The 26,403-nt window shown below is 52.3% G+C and overlaps 1 protein-coding gene across 4 annotated transcripts in view; it reads left to right on the top strand.

Annotated features, from left to right (window-relative positions):
• FAM53B (family with sequence similarity 53 member B) overlaps nt 1-26,403 on the top strand; it is a 57,782-nt gene that overhangs the window by 10,406 nt on the left and 20,973 nt on the right. For 3 of the 4 annotated variants that reach the window (XM_072871504.1, XM_072871508.1, XM_072871506.1), the window contains exons 2-4: nt 8,686-8,918; nt 12,450-12,501; nt 20,819-21,555. In XM_072871504.1, coding sequence (XP_072727605.1) covers nt 8,850-8,918; nt 12,450-12,501; nt 20,819-21,555 — 858 coding nt within the window. In that variant the 5' untranslated portion in view covers nt 8,686-8,849. Of the gene's footprint in view, nt 1-8,685; nt 8,919-12,449; nt 12,502-20,818; nt 21,556-22,035; nt 22,265-26,403 lie in introns of those variants that run through there. The other variant, XM_072871507.1, reaches the window with a different exon arrangement.

The following is a 26,403-nucleotide window of genomic DNA, read 5'->3' as shown; positions in this document are numbered from 1 at the left end:
CCAGTATTTCCCTGCTTTAAATTCAGATATTTCTTTAGGGGCCGTCAGCCTCGAAAAAGGGAGAAATCTGACTTGCAAGCAGTATCCAGATCTGTTCTGAGAGCGATGATGGTGTTGTGGTGCTTGGCAAGCTTTCCTCAATTACACTACGAGATGTCCCAGATCTTGCTTGTACTTGGTCCGTGTGGTGGTTTTTTGGTGGTCACCGATGAGTTGAAAGCGTTACGGTCAGCGTTGCAGCGCTGAGCCTGTTTTGCAGCTGCAAGACGTGCTTCTCGCAGAGACCCCAAGAGCTCTGGAGCAAAGAGGGTCGGGCTGGCCAAGAAGCCCCCCTAACTCTGAGTGGCTTAGTGGCTGTAAGTAGGTGGACGTCGTGTTATAGAGGTAGGTATTAAGATGGGTTTATGTGCTATTTGAAATTGTTTGTGCTTGAGAAGTGAGTCTGTAAAAATGGCATGGCGGGGCTGTGTTTACTTTCTCTGTCTCAGACATTTCAGGTTGTATACAGGAAAAGAATATAAGGAAGAAACAGGAATTGATTTTCGTGTCTGTTTATTAGAGCAGCACGCTCCAAGCAGTAATTAAAAGTAAACCTGGACTCTGCTGGCTTGTTCAGCATCCCTAGTTGTTGAGATTAAGCAGCCAAAGCAATTCTCAGTTCAGCAATTCCTCAGCTTTTGGGAGCGTGGCCAACACTCACAGTGTCTCACAGACCATTGCAAATTCTTATAATAAATCTCACAATTGGGGGAAAAAAAAAAAGTAGAAAGGTGAGATGGTTCGTTGGACCAGCAGGCTGGACTGCTGCTGCCGCTTCAGCTGCTCTTCTCCAGAGACAGCCCTTGGTCCAATATTTCCAATATTCCTTGGAAATTAGCAGCAGTCCCCTAATGAGCGGCTTAGGCAACGATGACAGGTTTGCTCGAAGAGAACGTGCCATTTCTACAGGTGTTTTTCACGCTAAGACTGTGCTGTAGGATATGGCTAAATATCGGCGCCGTGCAGAGATACTGGCGGTGCCTGTCCCCCAGCCAGCGTGGCTGCTGGGAGGGCTGCGTTCGTGTGGGGCTCCCCGGGACCGGTCCCCCGGGACCGGACCGGGGGAGGAGGACGCTGGGCTCGTGGGGCTGAGCTCTGCCACAGCAGGTCTGGGCTAAGCTGCTCCCGGCGTCGCTCCGTGGCAGAGCGATGTGCTGGGGATGCACCCTCAAGCTGGAGCAGCTCATCAACCTACGCGCGTGGCCAGCTAAGGAGTGATCCCTTTGAAGGTCCGATGCTGATCCTCCGTGACGATTTATGTGTAGGCTGAATGCGCAAGCAAGAGATACTGAAGATGCCATGCTCTGAATGGTATGCTCTTCTCCTCAGCTACCGTGCGTGAGTGTTCGTGCAGCGAGCTGGGTCCTGCGTAGTCACTTCGCCCGTCTAATTGGCACCTCTCCGCTGGAAACCAGCCGTCTCCTCGTTCGCACCTCTCGCTTGCCGGTTGCTGTTTTGCAATGACTAATTTTGCTCTCTTCTTTTCCTTTTCAGTTGCCAGGGAGGAAAAGGCAAAGTCACTGCCAGCACCATTTTCTTCGAGCTAAGATGTTGAGACAAAGCACCTCTGCCCCTTCCCTGTCCTTTCAGTCCCTTTCCGCTGCTGGTGTGTAAGGGAGTCTTTCCCCTGCCACTCCTATTCCCTAAGAGCACGGGGGCAATAAACCTGATGTGTTTTACTCAACTAGATGGTGTGTAATTTTCCTTAATTGCTCTTATTTCTTTTCGGTGAGAGCTCGCACGCAGATGAGGTCCCACGCAAACACGCAGGTCTGTATGTGAGCTTGGGCTTCGGGCTCTTGCTAGAGGCTGGGGGTGTTTGGACGTGTGGTTTGGGGCTCAGGGTGCTGGGGACCCGCTGCCTTGCGTGACTTTGGCGTTGGGTTGAGGCAGCGACCAGGCACTTGGAGCCAGGGTTCGGATTGAAATAATAGATTTTTATTTGCTTAGTAATTAATTTATGGTTGTGGGCAGGACCCCGGTACATCCATTGTTCCTGGTAGCGAGGGTTAACCTCAGACCTCCGTAAAGCAGCTTGCACGTGGCCATCCGCAGCGGCTGCGCGTCTTATTTTCTGTTCCTAACGTGGCCCCTTGAGATGGGTGCTGTTGTGGTAAACCTCGGGCTCCTTCTGGCTGTGGATTTTGTTAGCGTGGCTGTAGAGGTCGGCTCCGTCCGGGCTGTCCTGCGCTGGCAGCTCTGTGGCACGCGCGAGCACTGGGCTGCATCGGTGAGAGCCTCCGTTCTTCCGAGAAGCTGTTGGTCGTAAGCAACGAGGTGATGTGGTTCTCGAAGCCGTGCAGACCTACGGAGCGATGCTCATCTTAAACACAACCCGTTACTGCTTTCCCGTTTGTTATGCTGGCTGTTAAAAATGTTAAGTGTAGGCAAGTCTTACTTATTAATTAGTGCTGAAAGTGTGTCTTTATCTCGTTAGCCTTGGAAAAGACTAGTCTAGCTGCAAGCAGCAGGCAGAAGAGGGCATTTCTTTCTTCCTTTTCTTTGGCTGGTAATTTCCGAGTACCTGGAGCATGTGGCCAGCTTGAGTCCTTGCCAGGCAAGAGGGGAGTGCGATGCAGGACGCGTGGTCTCCTGTGCCGGAGCCCTTCTCCGGCCTCTCGGCAGGACCGTGCTTGCCCTTCCCGGAGCTGGGGAGACCCTGTGGATCAGGAGGAGGTGACTGCAGGCTCAGGGCGAGATGGGGCAGTGCTGCAGCCTTTCTCCTCCGAAGGCTGGGCAGCTTGGGGCAGCTCTTTCCTCTTGACGCGGAGTCCCAGGGGACGATCCTGACGTAGCTGCATCCGTGGAAATTTTGTCCTTTGAAGTCTTGTGCGCTGACTCTTGATCCTGTTTACTCAGGACTAGTCCACGGGACGTTTTCAGAGGGTAAAGGTTCCTTCTCAGGCCCTCAATGGCATCTTTCACGTTTATTGGAGGTTTTAACCCCATAAATAAAATCAATATTCGCTACTGACATGGAAGAGTGCTCAAGCGAGGGGAGCAACCTGCCCAGAGCTGAGCACCTCTCAGCCCTGCTGCAGAAGGCAAATTACTGCCCGAGTGAGGAAATGAGCCCACACTTAGCTACATGCAGATGATGGGCTTCAAGGATTTTTCCAAATTTGTAACGCAATAAATCAACAAATTGAAGATGTACCTCTTGGTGTTCTCTAAAGCACTGAGAGTGAGACCCGCTGTGCAACGAGGAGATTCAATATAGCCCCAAATCCCTCCTAAGAAGCGGAAGGATGGGGAGGGGGGCACGATTTTTAGTTTGGATAAAAATTGCAACGTGATGCTCTGTAGAAAGCCTTAAACCCCACAATTTTCAATTGCGGTAACCAGTTTTGGCTATTTCCCCAAATTCCTTGTAAGTCACCTGTAGCGTCTGGAGGGGGGTTGCCGGCTGTAGTGTGCCCGGGCTCCGCAGCAGTCTGTCCGCACAGAAATCGGGATCTGCGTAGCAGGAGGGGAATTTCTGTTTAATTGGTGAGAGGGGGAGGGCGGTTAAGCCTTAGAAACGTGCTCAGAGTTTGGCCCGGAGGGATGAGGTTTGGTTTTTCAAACGTGTGGGTCTAAACTGTGTTAAATAAACTCCGTGATCGCGGCGGCTCGTTGCTCAGCCCGTTGTTTTCCGCTCGGAGGAGGCGAGGTTGGCGTTTTCCACCGTCAAGCTGCGTTTGCTGCTTTTCCTCTCAGAGAGCCGTGTATATCAAACTGCTGCCTCTGTCCTCGCTCGTATTCGTGGCTCCTTTGGTGGCGTTCGCAACTTCTGAACCGGCGTTACTGAGCCCTCCTGCCCCGGGATAAACCTCGGGGCAGCGGCCGCCAGAAGATGCGCTGAGCCGGGAGACTTGGCTTGCTCCAGCCTTGCTTCCCGAAGCACCGTGTGCCTTCGCGTAGCATCAACGTTGGCTGTGCAGAGCCGCACGGCCAGAGTTTGCGGTGTGGCGATGGTGGGAGTGTTTTTCGCTGAGCCAAAGCGTGCTCTCGATTGCACCGCAGCGTTTTGGAATGACGCTGCTGGTGGCGATGGAGCCAAGTCCGCAGCTACGCCGAGGACGGAGCCTGGGCTTGGGTGTTTGTCCTTCCTCTGCTTTCACGCAGTTTGGGAGGGATTTGAAGTGGCTGGAAATCCTCTGCCCGCAGAGGGACGGGTAGCGCTCGGTTTCATTCAGAAAGTAAATGTCAGGAACGTTTCCCTTTTCCTCTTGCAGGGCGTTAAGAAAAATTTCTGTGCAGTCAAAAGGGTGCCTGGCTGTTTCTCCAGGCATAGCACAGGGAACAGTGCTGGGGTAGGAAGCAGGGTCCTGCGTGGGTCGTGGTTTTTTCACTGAAGGCTTTGGGCAGCAGAGTTTAAAAATTCAGCGGGGCAGGTGATTTATATTCCAAGAGTGATCCCGCTGTGCTGCTCGCAAGGTGTATCAGTAGGCAAAATACTTCTCCGGCTCCTCGTTCCTGCATGCCCTTTCTGCCTCTAAATAGGTTTTATGTCAGAGTGTGTGCCTGGACATGGATTATTTGAGCTGGACAGGGGTGGAATGTTTTCGGTACAGAGGGTGATGGTCCCACAGCAAACTGAAATCTGTGTGATGCTGGTCCTCAGTTGTCTTCACAAAGAGCACTGCTGGGGGTCAGCTGTATGGGCATGGGATATTGGTGGCTGTCGAGGCTCCCTTCGTCTGTGCCAGAGCATCCGACAGACAGTTTGCTACCTCCCAGGGTCTTTTCCATACGTTTCAGTGGAGCAGGTGAACGGGGCACGCCGTGGCTCGGCAGCTGCGCGGTGCTTGGGACTCCGCTGCGGTAGCACCGGTCGTGGTGCGGGGAGTGGGACCTCCCTGCAGGGAAGGGCTCTTTGCCATCGGTGAGCAGCTCTGGGGCTGCACTCCTTGCTGGTGCTTCGTCAGGAGCTCGGCTGTTCACAGGCGTTACCTTTCAAGCCTGTGGGTGAAAGTTGGATCATCTGACTTACTCTTTTTGCAGTATAATTTTTTCCCAAGCCCAACGCTCGGTTGCTGTGATACTGTCCAGAAAGCAGCTCTGAGAGAAGCCTCTTTCCACCTCTGCAACTGCAAAGATCACAGAGGCTTCTGCTTGGTCTGTATTTTGAAGCAATACCCATGGAAAAAGCACGGTTCGCTGAAATTTGGGGGTTTCCATGCCCTAGTGCTGCTCGTGGGTGCTCCACACAGCTCCGGAGATCGTGTCGATCCCAGTGGCCATGGCCCAAGTCTAAACTTAACCTTGACGGAGGGATGAAGAGAGTTCCTTTATCTGATTGCAAATGAGGAAATACATGTCTTAAAATAATTAATGGTCCCTGAAGAGTATCTTTTTATTAGTGTGTGTGTGTGTGAAAGCCTCCGGTCTATAAATACCCAGTAGTTTCCTCCTCGGAGTCAATAGGGAGAACATCCTAGGTCTGCAGGAGCGTTTCTGTTCCACAGCCCTCGTTTGCATCGAGAGGACATGACAGGGCAGGACCGCGCTGGGTCACGCCGTGCGTCAGGAGCCCGGTGGAGCAGGATGGCGAGCCAAAGATCACATTTCACTGGAAAGTTTTCCTTTTTTATTTCAATTGCTTGGTGGGGATGATTTCAAAACCCAACCAAGCGGTAGCTAAAACAAAACAGCCCAGACCTGAAAGCGCGTCTCGGACCCGATGTCGGGCGATGTTATCGGCCAGCTTGCAGCATGGCCAGCGGTTTGCTGCGTTATCGTTAGGGTTGTGTTAATTGCAGGAGATGCGGTGGAGCAGGGAGAGGGGAGGTGCGAGGTGGCGTGCGCTGCTGCCTGTCCGGCTCGGGCAGGCAGCGTCTGCCTGTACTTGCTGCCGTTCCTGCCTGCTGGCTGCCGCACGCCTGGGTGTGTATCGGAGTCTGCTGCAGCAACATTAATCATTACCTTAGGGAAAGATAATTATTCGTGAAGAAATCATACCCTGTTAACGAGGAACCCTGCTTAACTGCTTTCATGCTGCTCTGAACGTTTGTTTGATCTTTGCTTCCCATGCTGCCGCCGCGCAGGCGATGGCCCCAGAGTCCAGCCCCACGGCAAGCATCGCTATCTCTGTGTTGGAATCAGGCACAACCGAGACCGTGGCAGATAAAAATATAAATCTTGGGTGTTTTTAGTCCCCGTCCTGTGCTTTAGCCATCTATGGTATGGCGCAGAGGAGCACGAGGGCGCTGCCAGCTCTGTGCCGGGGGTTTCCCCAGCACTGGGGGAAGGCTGGAGCCTCCCAGAGAGCCTCCTGCTCCTCATCCTTGGCGGGGCTTTAAGCCTTTAAACCTGGCTTAGCTGCCCCGGCTGGGAGGCACGCACTGGGGTCCCAGTGCCTCTCGTCCGCCGGGCTGCTGTGTGCGCGCTGGTCTCTGGGAGGCTGCTGGCCCCGCAGGTTCGGCAGGAGGGGATGTTTCCTTGGGGAACGGGAGCTCTGTTCCGGCAGATCCGGCTCGAGCATCGGCGAGGGCAGCCGCTGCCCAGCTCCCTGTCCCCGGTCTGCGGCTCAACATCGGTAGCTGGTGGGGCTAAAATTGGAGGGAGAGCACTCACAAGAAGGAAACGGAGATGAGCCAGCAAGGATGGGGTGCCGTGCAGCTGCCAGCGGAGCCACGTGTGTGCTGCTGGGGCCCCGTACCGGTGTTGGGGATCTTGCTGTGAAAAACTGGAAGCTTTGGCAGCGAGCACACCACCAGTGTTGCTTATTTGCCCCTGTATCGCTGTTTCCATGTTATTTGGTCCTCGCTTCCACGTGTCTTCTGTTTGTCCCTGTCTGTCCCGTTACGTGCTGACACTGGCAGCCCCTTTCGGGAGCATCCCCTCCTCTTGTGTTTGTTCAGAGCCTGGTGTAAGCAGCCATCCCTCCTGAACAGGACCTCTGGGTTTTGCTTCATACCAATATATTTGATGCAAGGACTGTCAGGATGCAGAAATGTAAAACTCCCATGGAGCTTATTAATGACCATACAGCGGCACTTTCTGCTTGGTCCTGGAAAACAGCTTGATCTCCCCAAGCTGGCCCCAGCGCAGGGCTCGGGGAGCCTCCTGAGCATAACCTTGGGCGTCCGTGTGCCGTGAGAGAGGTGTCTGAGCTGCCCTCAGGATCACCGGGGGGGTTCGCAGCCCTGCGGTGATGCGGACACGCTGCTGTTTGAGTCAACTGGTCTTCCAGCCAGCCCATCCTCCCCGACATCGTGCTCTCCTTGCACGAACCCAGGCTATCCGTAGTACAAATATGTGATCTGGGCTCAGCAAACTATGTGTCATTTTTGAATGACATTCTGAAATGCTTTCCTTTTCTGTTTGACGGTTTCCATTTGGTCATTGGGTTGCCCAGTAAATTGTATATTATAAGCCCACCAATGTCCCATAAGAAGCTGGAGACTGTACCACGTGCCCTTGGGAACAGTAAATCTTTGGAAAATGTATTGATTCCCAATCCTGGCTTTGCACTCTGGATGAACTTTGTCCTCACAAAATAATAGAAGGTGATTTTTCTTTACCAGCCAGCTGGCCTTCAAATGAGCTACTCATAACACCGTCGCAAGCTCTAATCCAAGTAAACATGGAAAAGATGATTTACGAGCTGGGAAGAGAAGGCGTATCAGTTCGTAATGAGGCTTAATACTTAGTGGCATATCCTCAAATATTGTCCTTAAATATTGCAATTGGGTTTTGACTGCATGTTACAAGATCAGTGCTTTATGCTCTTCGGATCATGCAAATGGTGGCTTTGTTTGTTTGCATTAACTGCAAGGCAAGAAAATAGCGAAACTGGATTAGAGGAGTGATTGAGGGAAAACACTGATTTCTCTAATCAGATTGGAATTGCAATCTGTCTGCTTTTACACGGGAGTAAGTTTATCGGAGAGGATGCCAGGAGGTGAGGCAGAGCTGGGCAGCTGCTCGTGGTGGGGTCTGTGCAGTGCTGTACGAGCCTGGCTGGCAGCTTGGTTTTTAATACGCGCTCCTCTATGCAGCCTTTAGCTTTTCCTACCTAAAACTACCGAAGAAATAGGTAAGGACCAAGAGGTATAGTGTGGCCCTTAGGATTTCAGGGCAGGGAGCTCTCTCCTTCCTTGCAGGCAATTCTTTGCCTTGCTTTTTCCCCAAAGGGCTCTTCATGGGTTGGGAATCAGGGAGTAGCTGGGGTGGGATAGGGGCATCCAGGGGATTTCACGGCCTTACTGATGCTGGAGGGGCTTTTTCTGCTGGACGTCTGCTGCCAGTTGGCGTGGGGGCAAGGGCTTCTGTGGGATCAACCCTGGGGCTTTAACGAGCCCTTCTATCAAAGCGTCGGTATCTTCCAGTTCCCTTTTTCAAAGGGAATAATTCAGAGGAAAATTAGTTTATTTATTTAGTCATTTGCCCGAAATACTTCTGTCCCTCCGGACCACCTTGTGTACCTTACGTGCTTCCAACAGCTCATGCGAGCGCCTGTCCCACGGAACCCCTCCGCGCTGATGGGGTGCAGAGGGACACTGACAATATTTAACAGTCTAAAATAAGTACTCCCCTGGAGTAACTGCCATCGGGGTGTTTCTCAAGCAGCACTTGCCCCTCGCCCAGCACACCCACCCTCATCCTACCGTCTCCCCAGGCAAGTCCCTTAAAGCTGTTCCTCTGTCTCTCTGTGTACAGGGAATTTTCCGCACTCGGAGGCTGTTCCTGTGCATCCTCCGAGGAGCCGGTGGGGCCGAGCCTTTCCCGGGGGAACATGCACTGAAAGAGGAGCTTCGCCAGACCACGGCTGCCGGTGCCCTTGGCCTGGACCCTGATGGACTCCGAGGCAGGACTGCATTACCATGGTGATGATCTTAACCAAAACTCGGGAAAACAAAGGTGCTGACTCTGTAACATGCAGGACTGAGCTGGTAAGCATTGTGAAATCTTTGTTCAAAACTCTTTTTGCTGCCGAGAGCCTTGCTGTAGCTGTATAATGAGGGTTTTTTGTGCTACAGAGCCGGATTTTTAGATGGTTTATGGCACTGATTTCTACTGAGCTGCATTAATATCCAAGAAGCAGGCGACTAGTAAATGATTGGAGTGCTGTGGCTTTTGCATATGTGAATTTCAGTAAGCATGCAATGGAATAAACAGTAGAAAAAAATAAAATCAACACCATGAATAACACAGGCGAGAAGTTGCTTCACCAACAGCGAACAGATGCTCATCATTAATAGGAGGATGAGCAAGTGGGGAGCAGGATTAAGCGGGAGATGGCGAAGGGCAGGGCTGTGGTACTTAGCAGTCTCACTGGCAGCCTGGAGGGATGCAAATCCAACCGCGCCGAATGAGCAGGCAACAAAAAAAAACCAAACTAGGGGCAGCAAACAGCCTAAATGACGCTGCAAGGGGCGAGCGAGGCCGTGAGGCTGAGCGTACCCACGGTAGTGGGGAACGAGGGGCAACGCGTTGCCTGCGGGCAGCGTCGGAGCAGGGGCGGGAGGAGGAGGTGAGGGACGATGGAGAGCCATCTGAGAAAGCCCGGAGCAAGGCTGGTCATGGACGTTTGCTCCTCTGTCCTCCAGGAGAGACGGTCATAGTCTGAGAAGAAATTAGAGCGAGAGGCTATTCCTCACAGGGTGCGCTGAGAGCCTCAGATAAGGGCGTGCAGGAACACGGCAGGAAGCATCTGGCAGGATTAGCCATAAATGGGCATTTTGAGCGTAAAAGAAATATGAATGCCTAAGTTTGCTGAGGATCACGAACTGTCCGGCCGTGCTTCCCGGGCAGATAGCGCAGTGTGCCGGGGCAAAGGCAGGCTGCCCTGGCAGCGCGTGGCGGACGAGAAGGCGAGCAAGCCAGAGGCAGCATTAAATCCTGCCTTAAAAGGGTGAAATTTGGGAAGGAAGGATATTGATATATTAGAAAAATATCTTTGCTTTAGTGTTGGCTCCTGCTGGGAAGGCAGCATCTCCCGTGGCTGCTGCTTGGGGCGGCAAGGGGGGAGCCTGAGCATCCGGCGCCGGCTGTGCCGCAGGAGGTGTGCGGGGCAGGCGGAGGGGAACTTGCTGCAGAGAGGCGGATGAGAAGTAGTTTCTTCTACTACTGCGGGAAGGGATGGGCACCCGGCCCGTCTGATGGCAGGCAGCAGAGGTGCGGAGCTGTAGTGCGAAACTTTGCCCTCGCATGTTTGCTGAGAGCCTCCCGCAGCTCTGGGTCTGGGTCAATAGTGCAATGATAGTCCTGGTTACACAGGTTGAATTGCTGGGTTGTCCGGGCTGTTAAATTGGGGCAGATGTTCACAAGAAGTCTGATCCACCAAAGAAAGCAAGAGTTTTTCCATTAACTTAATGGGAAAGGCCAAAAAGCAACACCTAAAAGAAATAAATGTCCAAGCAGTGGGACAGTATCACCTACCAACGCCCGATGGGCTCGTCTGGTTCAGTTCCCGGTTTGGCATTAAGACGAAACTCTTACCAAATGGTAATTATACTCAATATGAGACATACGTCATCTAAAGGTGTTCCTCCCTGTCGTGGTTTAGCCCCAGCCGGCAGCTAAGCACCACGCAGCCACTTGCTCACTCCCCCCTGGTGGGATGGGGGAATCGGAAGAGCAAAAGTAAGAAAACTCGAGGGTTGAGATGAAGACAGCTTAATAGGTAAAACAAAAGCTGCGCACGCAAGCAAAGCAAAGCAAGGAATTCATTCACTCCTTCCCATGGGCAGGCAGGTGTTCAGCCATCTCCAGGAAAGCAGGGCTCCATCACGCGTAGTGGTTACTTGGGAAGACAAACGCCATCACTCCAAATGTCCCCCCCTTCCTTCTTCTTCCCCAGCTTTATATGCTGAGCATGACGTCATGTGGTGTGGAATAGCCCTTTGGGCAGTTTGGGTCAACTGTCCTGGCTGTGTCCTCTCCCAACTTCTTGTGCACCTGGCAGAGCCCGGGAAGCTGAAAAGTCCTTGACTGGTGCAGCAACAACTAAAACATGTCTGTGTTATCAACACTGTTTTCAGCACAAATCCAAAACATAGCCCCATACCAGCTACTATAAAGAAAATTAACTCTATCTCAGCTGAAACCAGGACACTCCCCCTCCCGCGTTTGCCGGCAGTAGCTGGGCTCTGGGGCTGGCACGCAGATGGGCGCTGGCACAAGCTCTGCCTTCACTGGGGCTTGTCCCACTTCCATCGCTGCTCCGCTTTGGCCACTCTTTGGAGACGGCTGCCTGTCCTCGCTGTCTCCTGATTAATTCTGCCTGCCACTTCATAAGGGGGGGCTTGACAGATAGAAATAGCTTGACTTCCCCTAGAAAAGTGGCACATGCTCCAAAGAAGATGACCAACCCTTATTTACCTTCTCCACGTCTGCGCCCCATCGTTGTTTTCTGCCTCCGTGTCCCTCTCTATTCAATATTTACAATATTCTGTATATGAAGTGGGATCCTTTTGTTGGATTGCTCTGTGCAGCCAGGTGCCAGCGTTTGGTACGTTATTATTGTTGTTACGTGGGCAGGCAACATGTCAAACATGGATCAGGAGAGAAGGTGTGAATGCGGTCTAACGCCAGATACAACGCAGCTATGACAGTGCGGTGAACGGGGAGGTCATGCTGGTGCTTCCCTCAGATGATGTAAAGCCTCGGTCAGATGGGATGGTGTTGCCAGGAAAGACGCTTCAGAAGCAGAATATGGATATTTTTGAGGATAATAAAAGAACAATTAGTATGAAAGTGTGTTTTTGCAGACACAGCTGAAAGCTATGTAATTGCAGATGACTTATTGATTTATTGTATATAAAACTGTCCATGCCCATTTTTAGAAGTCTGATGATGTCTCCTATGCTGTCAAGAGGAAAATTCTTGGAAAAAGAGAGTGTAAAAAGCATCCAGGATAATTTTGTATTCATATAGTGGCGTTTTTCCCTATTTTTAGGTGCAAATCAGCACAATCCGAATGTGGACTCCCCAGAAGTGCTGGGGCGAGGGTGCCTTGCCTTAGAAACACGCTGTATGTTTAAAAAAAACTAAATAGCCACTTTGTACCTAGACGGGAGGCCTTGATGGGCTTGGATGGGGTTCAGGTACCACTGCTGCTGCTTTCTTGCCCTATCCAGAATTACCGCTGAATTGCAGCTCCCTGTTAGTTTCTCCGGTGTTTTGGGTCCCGGAGGTGGGGACCTCACTGCAGCTATTCCTGTGGGTAAGGACTAGGTGCAGGAGCCATGATCTGCAAGCTCAGGCCTCAACACCAACTCTCTGCAGCATTTAATTAGATTTTATTTCACTGAGATGACTGGGTCTGTCCCCCAGTCCCTGCCAAAACGGGACCGTCGCGGGTGCCCGAGGCTCTCCTCCCCACCGGGTGCCGCGCAGCTTTGCCGAGGCTGGAGGCAGGGTGGTTTCTGGTGCCCCGGTCGAGTCTGCGAGAAGTGAATAGTTTTTCTGGTTGTTTGCAGCGCACTCCAAAGATGAGTCAAGGACCTACCCTCTTCTCTTGTGGCGTGATGGGTAAGTAACAGAAACTTCTGTCTGTATTTACTCCACCTCCACTCCTGCTTCCTTATAGCCATGGGCGGGAAGATGTCCTGACTGGATCTCCAAAAAATGCTCCCCTGCAGACCCCGGGGCGGGCATCCACCCACCTGCCCCGTGTAGCAGGGATGGAGGGGCATCCACCCCACCACCCACTAGTGGTGGCCATCACGCCCGTGCCACCCTCCTTCCCAGAGGCAGTTGTCCTGCCCCGTTGCCATTGCTGAGTGAATTGCTTATCTCCTTCCCCGTCCTCGGTGCTTTGATATATCTGCTTATTTTTAGAGGAACTTGTACAGTTGAGATAATAACCATTTTGGGTCTGAGGTTGTGTTTGAGTATGCAGCCCAGAACCGTGGCTCTTGGCTGTCTGCATGATGCAAGTAATAAAAATCAGTATTATCACTAAAATGTTCTACCACTTGGCATGAAGTGTTTGGACAAGCCTCAAACATATAAGACAATAAGGGAAATGTCTTATTTTTGCCTTTGACAATAACCATGGTATAGGATGTTTAATACCTTTCATGTCAGAGCTTGCTATCAATTTTTATGCTGAACAGCCACCAAAATTGATGAGGATTGTTGCCTTGGCCAGTGGTCCTGAAAAACTGATAGTGCTGGAGGGTATGCTGTTCTCTCGTGCTCTTTGGGTTTTGTAGGGGGGAGCCAGTCACTAGGCAAAGTCTCAAAACCCAATTAAAATTGTAGGTCAAGTTTGAGCCAAGCTACTTGCTATGAAAGCCAATACTTTACAGACAAAGAGGCTGCCCCTTTTCTTCATGGACACAACTCTCATTAGCGTTAATGGGAGCCGAGCACATGCATTGACAGGAGATATTTCCCAAGCTCTCTGATAACCCCAGTCATTGGGGGGGCGGGGGAAAAGGGAAAGCATTTGGATTTTTTCAGATGAAAGTCACAAGCTTCAAAGTCAAGAAGGGGTAGAGACAGCCCGTTCCCTTTCTCCTGCCTGTCAACCATGAGTGAGGAGCAAAGAAACCCAATCAGATGGTTTTGTCTTGCGCTGTGGCACTGGCAGGCTCTTCAACAGATACGAAGAGTCTACACCCAAATGAGAAGCAGCTTGTCTTTTAAGAGCTTTTACAAAGCCTTCTGCGTCTTTGTAGTGCTGCACTGGTCTTCCTTGGTGGCCAAATTATCCTCTTTCTGAGGGAACCAAATGTCACCTCCTTGACCACAGCTTGCCATTTAATGGTCTTCGTCATGCCCAGTCAAGAGGAGCCGGTCTCTCCAGCATGCAAGGGCGTTGGTTGGCTTGGGTTTAATTTTAAGCATCTTTCCCTAAAGCGTTCTTGATGTCTCCAAACGTGGGCCACGATCACAGACTAATCCAGTGTCAAAACTTGCTTGAGTTATTTAAAAAGTCCCATAGTTATAATGGCACCAAATGCAAAACTGGGTAATATTTCGGGTCAAAGGGCCAAGTCCCTGTCGGTAGAAAGCACCGAGACAAATAAACACAGTGAAGTTTGGACTGGCAGCACAGCCAACGGGAGGCTCATAGTTCCATGTACGATGTTGGGGGGATGGAGGGGAGTTGGCTGAATTTTCTGGGTTTTTAGCCATAAGAGGCTGAGAGTCTTAGCACAGGGTCTTCCCTTTGAGGGTGAGGGCAGCTTCGGGCCAGAAGGCAGCTCGTGGCTGGTCCCAGTGGCCATGGGACAGCGGGGCAGAGGGAAGCCCAGCTTCATTCAGGCTGCCAGGGAGAGCATCATCCAAACCCTGGAGCTTCCCACAGACGTCGGCTCAGGAGCGTTTATCCGCAAGGAAGGAGAGGGAAGAAGTTTGGTCAAAGCCCCAGAGGGTGCATAATGCACCATGACCAAGAAACCCAGCTGGCCCAAGATAGCAAGGCTGAGGTCCTGCTTAGCCGTGGCATAACGGGGGGAAAAAAAGAGTAAAATGAAGCCCACACATCTTAGATGTAGATACCTCGTAAGGTACTAAACACCGGAAGAATCTGAAAACCGATTATAGATTGTAGCATAACTCAATATATGAGTAAACATTATTAAAGACTTGATATGTTGGATGATGTAATGTTAGATCCACTTCTCAAGGTGACCTAGGTAACCTTTTGCTTTTTAGATTTATAAGAAATACTCCTGCCAGTGTGATGATAATATTACTAAAAAGATTAGGTTTTGTCTTTATATAGATAGCCCTTTGCTGGGAGGAAGATTAAAGGTGAAATGCCTAAAACTATAAATTCAACAATTTCTTTTTTCTCTCCTCCTTGATGGGTCCTTGAAACACCTGGGAGTATAAGAATTGTCCTGTTGTTGGATAGGATTTTTTTCTCCTTTTTTCCCTTTCCTTCCCTTGCAGTCTCCATCACATGCCCCCAGTGAAAACGTCAGTGACTGTGCTAGAGAAAGAAGGTGGCATATTAGAAAGTTGGGGCATTACTTTTGACTTCCTATATTGGAATTTTTCTGTCTTTGGGTGGATAGCAGAAGAAAATTTACTATATTTTAACATGGCATTGGCAGCACTGCCTAACCTTTCCCTAGCAGGTATATAAGCAGCACTCAACGTCTAAATCGGTAGCACCAGAGGCTGCACTAGTCCAGCCTTCTAAGAGAAACTCAGCAGGCACATGCTGGCAGCCGTGGCCTCCCGTTTTGAGTGTAAGCAAGAAATTAACTTTGAGGCAAACTGCAGGCAGGGTTTTATTGAGGCTGTGACAAGGTGCTTGTGAGTGCAATTGCCCTGGCCACAGTCCCGGCACGGTGGGCATTGCATCCACAGCCCTGCTTGTAAAAGGGAAGGGGAGGATGGGTTTGAGCCCATGAGGGACAGATCCTGCATGCGTCTTCTGTGAAATGCTCTTTTAAAAGTAACCATCATTTGCTTTTCCGCTTGGAAAGCACCCCCAGAATTTGTCCTTGTAGAGCAGGGTGGTGGACGAAGCGCACAGATCAGCTTGTCCGTCCTTCGGCACGCTCCTTCGTTGGCACAGCTTGGCAACGCCAGCGGTTCGAGAGGCGAGCGTGCCGAGAGGCTTGCAGCCTTGGATCTCGTCATTGCACACCTCTTACCTGGTAATTACTTTTCACACCGCATGGGTGATGGAGGAAAGCCAAGAAGCCAGAAGGAAGTCCAGCTGGGGGGTGATGCCCCTCGATCGCATCCCAAAAGCGCCCACCCACCGCTCTGCCTCCCAATGCAGGGCTTGCACGCCTCCTGTTTCTGAATCGGGATTTCCTGGCATTTCAGGGTTTTTTTTGAAAACTATCAGTGTAGAACATCATCTTGGTGCATGTTCAAGCACAGTCAATCCACAAAGAGAAAGAACCACTCAGGGAAAGCCAACGAGGCGCAGCTGGAGCGGGGAGACCTCGCCAGAAGATTGTGTTGAAGAGCAGGGCACGTTTCGCCGTCGAGGTGGGGAATTTCCCTCCCCCGTGCAGGCTGTTGGCACGAGGAGCCCTCAGCCCGCTGCTGTGTTTGTTCCCCAGCAGTAGATTTGGGGGCTGTTTTCATTTCCCATTGAAACACAGCTCCCCACATCGTATTTTAATCTTATTTCTGCAATGGGAAGGCTCTATGGCACTGCCATCGGCTAATTACAACCATTAAATTTGTTCCACATTTAGAAATCATCTCTCAAACATAAACGGGGCAGTGGAAAACGCAGGCTGCCTTTTCCCCCATGCACGGAGACTGGGAGACTGAAATTTGACTTGAACAACATAGGAAAAAAAGGAATTGGATGCGCACCCGTGTGAAGAGAAATGTTTGGGTTAGGATCCAAACAGAATTTATCTGCCAAAAAGGAGAAGAAAAATTGATTGAAACCCATAATTGCTTTACAAGTTGCTGTAATAAATTATGTATTAATGTAAATTATTTCACGGGAAAAGAACGTAGAGGAAACTTGAGCAGAAGGATCATGCATTATGTATAAAAAGGAACTGTAAAAATATTATAGCAGCACATTTGTGTCACTGTAGTTAAAGTAGTGTCAGCGTTTTGGTTTTACACCCTTCTCTGTGGTTATGAACGTGGTCGTTAAAATTTGCTCTGTGTCACCAGAGGAGCACGGCAGTCGTTTAAAAAGCCTGTGACCATCCCGAAGTTGCATCCCTGGCGTGTCCGTGCACTGCTCCTGCAAAACCTTGAGCTCAGCCTTTGGAAACCTGGCCGTGATGCTCTGAGGATGGATCACATTCTCCGCGGGGCTGTGCAAAGCCCTCAGGGATTTTTGGAGGACAACACCCCTCTCCTTGATTTTGGGACATGAGTTCAGCTCATGAGTGCCTCATGCCCTGGCCCGCTGGGCTCGTTTGACACGGTGAAGGTTGCGCAGGAGAACAGATGGACGTTGTAAAGATTCATGTTCACTCTTAAAAGTGAAGATCTTGGTTTTGCCCCAAAGGAAATTTAGGAATAGATAGCGGTGCTGATGGCATTTGAGCATGCTATCGATGGTCCCGGGGTGGGTTGAGCCCTGCTCTCATGCAGGCAGCTTCTGGCTTGTCTCTGAAAATAGGAGAGGGGGGGAAATAAACCAGGTGAGGGCTGCCCGGCAGCCAGAGCCCAGGACGTGCCGGGTCTTGGCGGGGCTTGTTGCCGCTTGCCCAGCCTGGCGAGTCCTGCCGGTGCATGCTGGCGCGGCACTAGCCTTGCACGGAAAGCAGACGCTGCGGCTTGCAGCGACGGCCGCTCTTCACCCGCACCCCGAGTGCTCTGGCTGTTTGACACCCAACATCTCCCTCCCAGAGCATTCCTGTCAGGGCTGCTCCCCCCACCCCGGGCCAACGGCTCTGCCACCAAACTGTCCCGGAGGCCGGGCAGGGCGGTGGGAAGGCGTGGAGGCTGGGGGCCGATGCGGGAGCCGGGGCTCAGATCGCTCTCTGCAGGGCTGAATCGGAGCTAACTATCGCAGCCGTGCTTTGGAAAGCAGAAATGGTTTGGGGTTGGGTCCCCCTGAGGCTGGGCAGCCTGGGAGCTTGCAGCTGTAACCTGAATTTCATGCTGCTTTGCACCAGTCTGAATTTCTTGCTGCTTCGTGCATGGTTTGCAAGAGGGCTCAGGCTCCTGCTGCCGCTGCCAGGGAGGGCAGGAAGAGAAATTCAGTCCTCCCCAGGCTGCCGATAACACCCCTCTGTGTCCTGGGAGCTGGAAAGCTATTTCACAACCAGAGAGATGCCAGAAAATTTACTTGGTGTTGCCTCACCCTGGAAATGCAGATTTGCAGATCAAAACGTCTCGAAAGAAATTTGCTGGACGTGCTCATTAAGGGACTTGAAGTGTTTATTTTTGCAGTTTTAAGTTAAAATCTAAAAGTAAGATGCTATTTCATCCCAGGACACCAGCGGCCAAGAAGGACCTGTTTAACCAGGGGAAGAGCCCTTCGTGCCACAATTCCATCTTGCTTCGGTTGTTCTCGTATCGTTTTTCCAATAGGCAAAGGAGAGTTTTCCAGCGAAGCAGCTCACTTACGAACCGAGGGGTTCTCATGGCGGGTTTTATCCTGGAACAAATGACTGCCTCGGGGTAAACCGAGTTGAGGTTTGTAATGTAAGAAAATTAATACAGGCTTAACTGCAGCAGTATGAATGGCTCCACTGCAAGTATCATTATCAGCGTGCTCAGGATGTGAATCTTAGTTTTAAAAAATTGAACAGAAAACCAGCCGCTTTTCCTCAACAAGGCTTTCCCGAGTCCTTTAATTACACCCTCAGCCCTTCGACTACCCCATTTTCAATTTGTTTCGGAGCGAACATTTTTCTCTTTGCACTGAAAAAAACCCATTTTCTGGGTTATCCGGTGGTTTGGGACCGGTCAGTGGCGCTCAGGGGCTTGGGGGAGCCAGGCTGTGCCGGGGTCTCCTCCCTGCCCTGCCAAAAAACCAGCTCCCACGGTGCAAGGGGAAGAGCAAACAACCCCAAGCTGGTGCTGGGGATAACGGTGCAATTACCGGTCTCTCTGCAAGGTTTGGAAGATTTATAGCTGTTTGTGCCGAAGCAGGGGTGAAAGAGGAAGGTGTCCCGTATCCTCCTCACCAAGGCCTTTTGTACAACGTGACGTCTCCGGCCAGAGGATCGTGGCAGCTTGCCATGAAAAATCAGCTTCTATTTCTGTTTCTTTTGTCTGCTGACCTGACCCAAGAAATCTCTCCTCTGGCAGCGTAATAAGGAGGGGAAAATAATAAAGATGTAAGCGTAGCTGTAATTGTTTAGTGCAGATTTCTCACTTTTCATTGTGTTTATTAAAATGAGGACAGTGACAGTTAAAATGCCGTGCGGTTATTGAGTGCAAAGCCAGGCTGTTTGTGGCTGGAGCTGTTAAGGCAGCAGCTGGATGCAGGGAGAAATGGGAAAACTGGCCAAGAGTGGTGTAAGGGGCCCCAAATCTGACCTCCTGACTCGAAACCGAGCCCTGCTTGGAAGCGTTCTGCACCGTTGCATCTTCCCTATCAGGCTGGTACCTACAGCTGCGGGCTGCGAACAGCTTTTAATTCATCCTTCAGTTGCTTGAGTGGAAAAAGCCCAAACCCCCTAAAAAATATTGCACGATTTAGATACGATCGTATGAAACTTCGCAGCGACGGTTAGCTAGCACCGTTTGCCTCTTTGCAGCAGCTGACAACAAAAACAGTCACCAGAGGAGGTCTGTTGGGTGATTACTTTTTTCCATTGCAGCAGCCGATGGGGTTGTCCTACCATGGTTTTCCTGTTGAGCATCAACAGCGTATCTGCGGAGAGCCCCGTTCGCCTGCGCCGGGGAGCCAGCCCTTGATGATACTTTGCTTTCTTCTTTTATCGTCAGCGGGAGCGCGTGCGGGAATGAGATCATCACCCTTAATCCTCTCTTTTGACACCGTCATCGGTGGGATTTCTGAATACAGCTCTAGCCGGGTTTGCAGGCTTCCTCCGTGGAGCTGCCCGTAGCCAGATATGTTTCAGCCCGCAGACTTTGGAGGTGCAGGTTTCTTGGAGCTTTACCCAGGCACCGCAAAACCCATCTGATAAAAGGAATATCTTTATGCCGACACTGAAACCATGCAACAGAGCACCACCGTCTTTTGCTGTGCTGTGCTGGAAGACTGTTACTGCAAGCCAAATTTGCAGGAGGAACAAATTCCCGTGTAAACAAGCTGAAAGAAAGAGAGAGGGAGGAAAAGTTTAAAAAGTGTATTTAAAAAAAAAAAACAGTGAACCTGTTAAGCGATTTGTTCCTTTAAATAAATGCTTTGGCGTTATCTTTGTTACAGAAAGGCAAACAATTGGCTGTGCTAGGTGCAACTGGGATTTTCAAGGCAACCCCGAAGAGATGCTAAGCCCAGGTTGCCGCAGAAGAGTAGGAGGGTGTGGGTACCTGTTTGCCGCAGCACCTTCCTGCTCCGGCGGGTAACCGGGCAGATGTGGGGGACAGAGGGGAGATAGACGATGAGCCTCCCAACAGGGACCTAAGAACAGCATCTTGCAAAGAACTGCTGGAGGTTTATCGTGCATCTGTTATAGCATCAGCCATTTTAGAGCTTATTACATGCACCGACTTTTGTTAGACACAGGCGTGGGTTGGTTTGGGAGAGATGCTCAGAGTTTTGGGTTGGTTTGGGAGAGATGCTCAGAGCCTCCGTGGGGATAAGTTGGTTTCATTGAGGCAATGCTGTTTTCACAGCGGCTGAGAGCAGGACAGCCCGACGGGTGTCGGGATGCCTTTTGGTTTCCCGTAGGCTCTGATCACCTTGTTGGGATTTCCGTGCTACGATGGGCAGCTCGATGCCCGGGGGGCTCTCCCCTTTCTGTTAGGACCATCCCAACTCCTATCTCGTCTCTTTTCTGGTCTTTTGGCCCCTGAGGTCCATCTCGCCCCAGCGGTGCTACAGCTTTGTGCTCTTCACTTCCAGTTTTTGTGAACCTCTCAGGCAATCATTGATTGTGGAGCCCAGGACAAACCGCACGCATCTGAGACATGGTTTAGCACAGAGATAAGGCAATGGCCGTACCATTTTGTATTGCTGAATTTCCCTTAGCCAGTGCAATCTGGATATTCAAAGGCGTGTTTTTATCTTCTTCTAGCAGTTTTGCTCCTGCTGCGATTATCACTTTGTCTCTCTCTCCATCTACACCACAGCAACCACTCTGCTGGCAGTTTGGAAAACCATATTCCAAGAGTTAATTAATTTGTACTGGAAAACGTCCCATATGCTACTCTTTTTGTTTATGGACGTAGAAAGCGAATCGCAGAATTAATTAACGCTAATGCCTGTGCGTGTGTGGTTTTTTGTTTTTTTTTTTTCTCCTTTCTGAACCAGAAAATGACAGATGGAGAGATCTCAGCAGGAAATGTCCACTTCAGCTCGAGCAGCCGGGCACCAGCATCTGGGACTGCTTGTCGGACAAGGGTGAGGAGGGCTCGCGCTGGCCGAGGGAGACGGCCAGCACCTGCTCCGTCACCAACCTGATCAAAGACCTCAGCCTCAGCGACCCCCACGGCAACCCCCTAGCCCCCCCCAGCAAGCGCCAGTGCCGCTCGCTCTCGTTTTCGGATGAAATGTCGAGCTGCGGGACCTCGTGGAGACCCTTAGGCTCGAAGGTTTGGACCCCGGTCGAGAAACGGCGGTGTTACAGCGGGGGGAGCGTGCAACGCTACTCCAACGGCTTTGCCACCATGCAGAGGAGCTCGAGCTTCAGCCTGCCCTCGCGGTCCAACCCGCTCTCCTGCGAGCATCCCGCCCTCAGCGGCCGGCTGGGATGCCAGCCCGGCACGGGGCCGAGGAAATCGGCCACCGGTGGGCACGGAGGAGACCGGGTGGACATGCAGAGGTCCCTCTCCTGCTCGCACGACCACTTCTCCTCCTCGGAGTACTGCCCGCCCTCGGCAAGCAGCACCCCTGCCTCCACGCCGGAGCTGGGGCGACGGGCCGGCGGGCTCTCGCGAAGCCGCTCTCAGCCCTGTGTCCTCAACGACAAAAAGGTCGGGATCAAGCGGCGGAGACCGGAGGAGGTTCAGGAGCAGCGGCCCTCGCTGGACCTCGCCAAGATGACCCAGGTAAGAGGCGGCGGTGCCGTCCCTGGCAGGGCCCTGCAGACGGGGCTCAGCAGCGAGGCGATGCTGTTCTCTGCTTTGCTAAAAATCCTTTAGCATCCTCCTGAGGTGGCTCTGCCGTGTGCGGAGTAACGCGGGTGTTACGGGGAAGCGCGTCCTTCTGTCTGAGCAGAAAACCCGTTCCCCTCCAAATGGATTTCTTTAATAAATCCCTGCATTTCTCTTCTGCGCTGATTTTTGCACGCTCAGTCCACTGTGGTGTTGTTTCCTCCTGGCACGTGTTTCAAGCAGGAATATGTTAAACCCCACATTTTTGAGTTCAGGAGAGAGGAGCCCCGAGCCTGCCGTGAGGAGGTGAAGGCAGCACCCCGAGGCACCTAGCTCTGGCTCCGTCAGGAGCCGAATTCACACCGCTACGGGCTTTACTTGCTCTTAGCCTCTGTAATTTTCCACTCTGGAGATGTTATCACATTTCATTTTCAGTTGCAAACACAGAGCACAGCCTCCCTCTTCAATCTGCCGTGCAAAGCAGATAGCAGATCTGAAGTGCGAATCGGGGAGGATTTTGCTCCCGGGTCCTCTCCCTGCAAGACCAAGTGACTGGACTTTAGCGAGAGCCAAAGCGAGAGGCTGCATCGAAGGACAGTGCGTTTCCATTTTGCACTCATAAAATTTCTTTTTCTGCAGTTTTATGATTCAACATTTCCCACATCCGTAATTTATAGCCGTTAAGTCGACGACACCACCAGCTCTGTGTGGGATGGAGATAGCGGGGGGTCTGAAGACCCCGGGGCTCCTGCTGCGGGAGCAGGGGCTTTGCCCTGGCTGCCTCCCAGGGTGGGCTGTCTCCTTCTGCCGGCCAGAAAACTTCCCCCGTGGTTTCAGTTCGATGCGGTCGTCTGCTGTGCGGTGCTGCTGCGCTTCGTCCCAGAGGCAATGGCGTCGGGAGCATCTGCCCTGATTTTCTTTGCACAGCCACGGCCGGCAAAGCCCGCCTGGTGCAAGGCATCCCCTTGTTCGCAGGGAAGCTGCTGGCACCAGTTCATCGGGTGGGATGGAGAAACAGCCGCGGGGTTTCTTCCCTTGCCGTTCCCCAGCGGGGTGACATCCGACGCTGTACGTGTACCCCTCTTACAAGAATGCAATATTTTATGGTGTTTCATGCTTGGCAGTGCAGAGGGTGTTTGAAGGAGTGCAGTGGTGTTGGAGGAAGAGATTGGCTTCTCCTCCTCCAGAGGAGCTTAGAAGATAAAAAGGGTGAGGGAATCACATATTTGGGTGATAGCAGGGGAAGAACACGAGGGTTGCTCTCGTCTTCTGATAAACCACGCCAGCAACGTTTAATATGCTAAGCTTATTTTAGTAGCTCATAAGCTGGACGGGCAGTAAAAACAACTTCCCCGTGTTATTATATTTTACTAGCCGCAGGTTGGAATAGCAGAATTGCCCCCTCCTAATTCTCTCTGTACAAGCAGCCACTCATTGCTTCACCTGTATGTGTGGTGCAGGATGTCCCGCAAGCCCGTGCGGGAGTTTCATGGCAAACCAAAGTGTGCAAAAGACCCAAATTGCCTCAAAACCGGCGGTGGGGAGGGCAAGGCTCAGGCACAGAGCCCCACGAGCTGCTGCCATGGGGAGGGGACAAAGGTGACTGCCCCCACATCGGTGTCAGACCCATGGGGAGCAATGTGAAGCGATGCCCACGTTCCTCCAGCTCGCTCAGAAAGCAGCTTCACCGCTTGTTCCCCGGCAGCTCCTCGCTTTAAAACCAGCACGTTAAAACTGCCTTTGCCACTGCATGCTGACGACCGCCGCTTTCCTGGAGCCTCCGTTAATAACCCACTGGGGTGGGAGGAGGTCCACGGCTGTGGAAATGGGCCGGCCAGGCTGAAAGCCCGTGGTGTAGAGCGGCTGGGGAAAGAGGGGGAAGGACACGGACCCAAGCGCAGGTGCCAGGGCTGGGAAATGGGCTGGTCCTCTTTCTGCGTGCCCAGCAGCGGCTGGGGAAATCTTCCTCATCCACGTTTCCTTCGATGGCGTTTTCTGGGGCTGTATTTGGAAATGCAAAGCGTAACTTGCATTTATACTTCGCGTGGGGGTTTGCATACGCACGCGGGCACGCGTGCAAAGGTTGACGAGGAGCCGTGCAAAGGGTCACGTTCGTGTTGTCACTGGGTTTTGTTGCATCAGGGCAATTTGGCACGGAGACGTGTTAATAGCACGTGTGGTCGCGTGGGTGCGCAGGTAACAAAACCCAGAGCAATATCTGTGCACGCGGAGCCGGTTGTGCACGTGCCAGCGAGCACCTTGGTTCGGTTGCACACTGGGGTGTCTGCTTGTCGCGACCAGTGGTTTGGTCTTGCAAGGCTGAACGTGCCCATCGTATCCCTCCGGACAAGCTGCTCAGCACCTTGGGAGGAGGCGGAGGTGATCATCAAGACCTTTCAGGATGACATTAAAACGTTGAATGAGTTGCAAAGCCTTGGTATGATGCACGTGTGTCCCAGCTGCATCTGCTGGAGTGCTCAGAGCTGAACAAAGGGAAGAGATCAAAGGGACGGGACTATTTTTATTCGCCTTCCTATGCCGAGAGCCTGTGTGATGGTTACCGTCTCTGAGCGGTGTTTGCGCTGTGGTAAGATGAACGTTTCGGAAGCTCTGGGAGGGCAGAGCAGAAGTCATCTGCTCTTCTTTGCTCATCGCTTCGTGCTGGGCCAGCTCGCAGGGGCACCGAAGGAGAGCACGGAGGAGCGGGGAGCTATCTTCCCATGGACGCAGCCGTGGCAGGCTCCGAGGCTTTGATCCCTCGTTAAAAGAATTAATGAGTTTACCTTTGCAAATGCCAATGAAGCCTTTTTTTTCCCCTTTTTTTCCAAAGGCTCTTTGTGATTTTCTGCTCTTTAATTGCCCGCCTTTGCAAACGAAGGGCATGGGGGCAGTGTGGCAGGTAGGGCAGACCCCCAAACGGATCCCGCTGGCGGGGATGCAGCCCCAGCGCAGCACCGAGCGGATGGGGCGTCACGTCCAGCTGATTTTGCTGCCAGTGCTCCACTCTGCAGGCTTTGGGGAATAAAAAGCTTGCGCTGGGGCCTGGAAAGCCTCTTTTTGTAGCTGTTTTTCCAGCCTTGTGAGCCCATGGATGCTGCTTCCCAGCTCCCTTGGTGCCCGTGGGGGTTTAGCACTGACCGTAGCTCATCTTGAGCCATTCCAGGTCCCTGCTGAGGTCTGCGCGAGGCTTCGCAGCCACAGCATGCCTGCGCGCTTGGCTCGGTCCCTTCTCTGAGGAACTGAACCGCAGGCTGGGATCGCACCCTGCGCCTCTTAACCCACCTCTTTGGATTGGCCTTGGCCCCAGCGAAACACAGAGTCTAAACAAGAGCAACCCCGACAGCCAAGTCCCGCATCGGCTCCGGCGTTGGACGGCTCTCCATCCCACGTTCCCACGGCGGGGACCCTGTGGGGGACGGGGGTGCCCCCAATACAGGCAAAGGACGCAGCTAAAGGATCTAACAAATCTCAGCATCTGGCTGTCAGACTTGTGTGTCAGAATTGCATATTAGGGTGTCGTGGTTTAACCCCAGCTGGCACTAAGCCCCCCCCAGCCGCTCGCTCACTCCCCCCCGGTGGGGAGAGAATCGGAAGAGTAAAAGTGAGAAAACTCGTGGGTTGAGATAAAGGCAGTTTAATAGGGAAAGCAAAAGCTGTGTGTGCAAGCAAAGCAAAGCAAGGAATTCATCCACTCCTTCCCAGGGGCAGGCAGGTGTTCAGCCATCTCCAGGACAGCAGGGCTCCATCACGCGTAATGGTTGCTTGGGAAGACAAGCACCATCACTCCGAACGTCCCCCCTTCCTTCTCCTTCCCCAGCTTTATACGCTGAGCATGACGCCGTATGGTATGGAATAGCCCTTTGGGCAGTTGGGGTCAGCTGTCCCAGCCGTGTCCCCTCCCAGCTCCTTGTGCCCCCCCAGCCCACTCGCTGGTGGGGTGGGGTGAGGAGCAGCAAAGGCCTTGACTGTGTGTAAGCACTGCTCAGCAGTGACGAAAACATCCCTGGGTTATCAGCACTGTTTCCAGCACAAATCCAAAACCCAGCCCCAGACTAGCTACTGTGAGGCAAATTAACTCTACCCCAGCCAAAACCAGCACATAGGGGCTAATACATGGGTAAAGAAGGACCAACACAAGCCCATCTAAGACCCAGGTTCAGGAGGATGAAGGCGCAGCGAGGCCCGGCAGGTTGCCCTCTTCGAGCATCCTTGGGGAGCACAGAAGGCTTGGATCCTGCCTGGAAACCGCTCCAGACCACCGGGAGCTGGGTCACTGGCTTCCACAGACCGTGCGCTCAGAGGGGGTCTTGCTTTCTGTCCCTGCGAGGGCTAGACCCCCCCCGTCAGCAGCCTCGGGGTGTCACCTCTTCCCCAAATCCCTAACCATTTGCAAACCATTCTTAAACCCAGCTCTCCAGGTTAATCCTAAACGAGCTTCACGATTTTCAGCCATCAGTGGAACCGTGGAAGAGAAGCAGTAAACGGAAATGGGCTGAGAAGCGGGGACGGCACGAACAAATGCTCGTGGTTATGAAATAGCCAGGATGCTAAAAGCAGCAGTGTGTCACCGGAGCAGATGTGTTTGGTAACTGAATTTCAGATGGGCTGCGGGCTGTGTGGCGATAGCTGTTCGGCAGGAGAGAGGTGCAGACCCTCCTCTCCACGCAGCGCTCCTGGTGCTGCCTGGGGTTTCTGCAGGACGTCACCGCCTCCGGGAAGGGTGCCTGCAGGTGCTTTTTGTGCTGATGTAGAAGGTTCATGCGATGGATGGGGAAGGAGGAGAGTGTCCAGGCTCTGGTTTCC

Source organism: Ciconia boyciana, chromosome 8, assembly GCF_034638445.1.
Source record: "Ciconia boyciana chromosome 8, ASM3463844v1, whole genome shotgun sequence".
Lineage (NCBI taxonomy): Eukaryota > Metazoa > Chordata > Aves > Ciconiiformes > Ciconiidae > Ciconia > Ciconia boyciana.
Note: the sequence above shows the minus strand (reverse complement) of the source record. Positions and strands in the feature narration are given on the sequence as shown.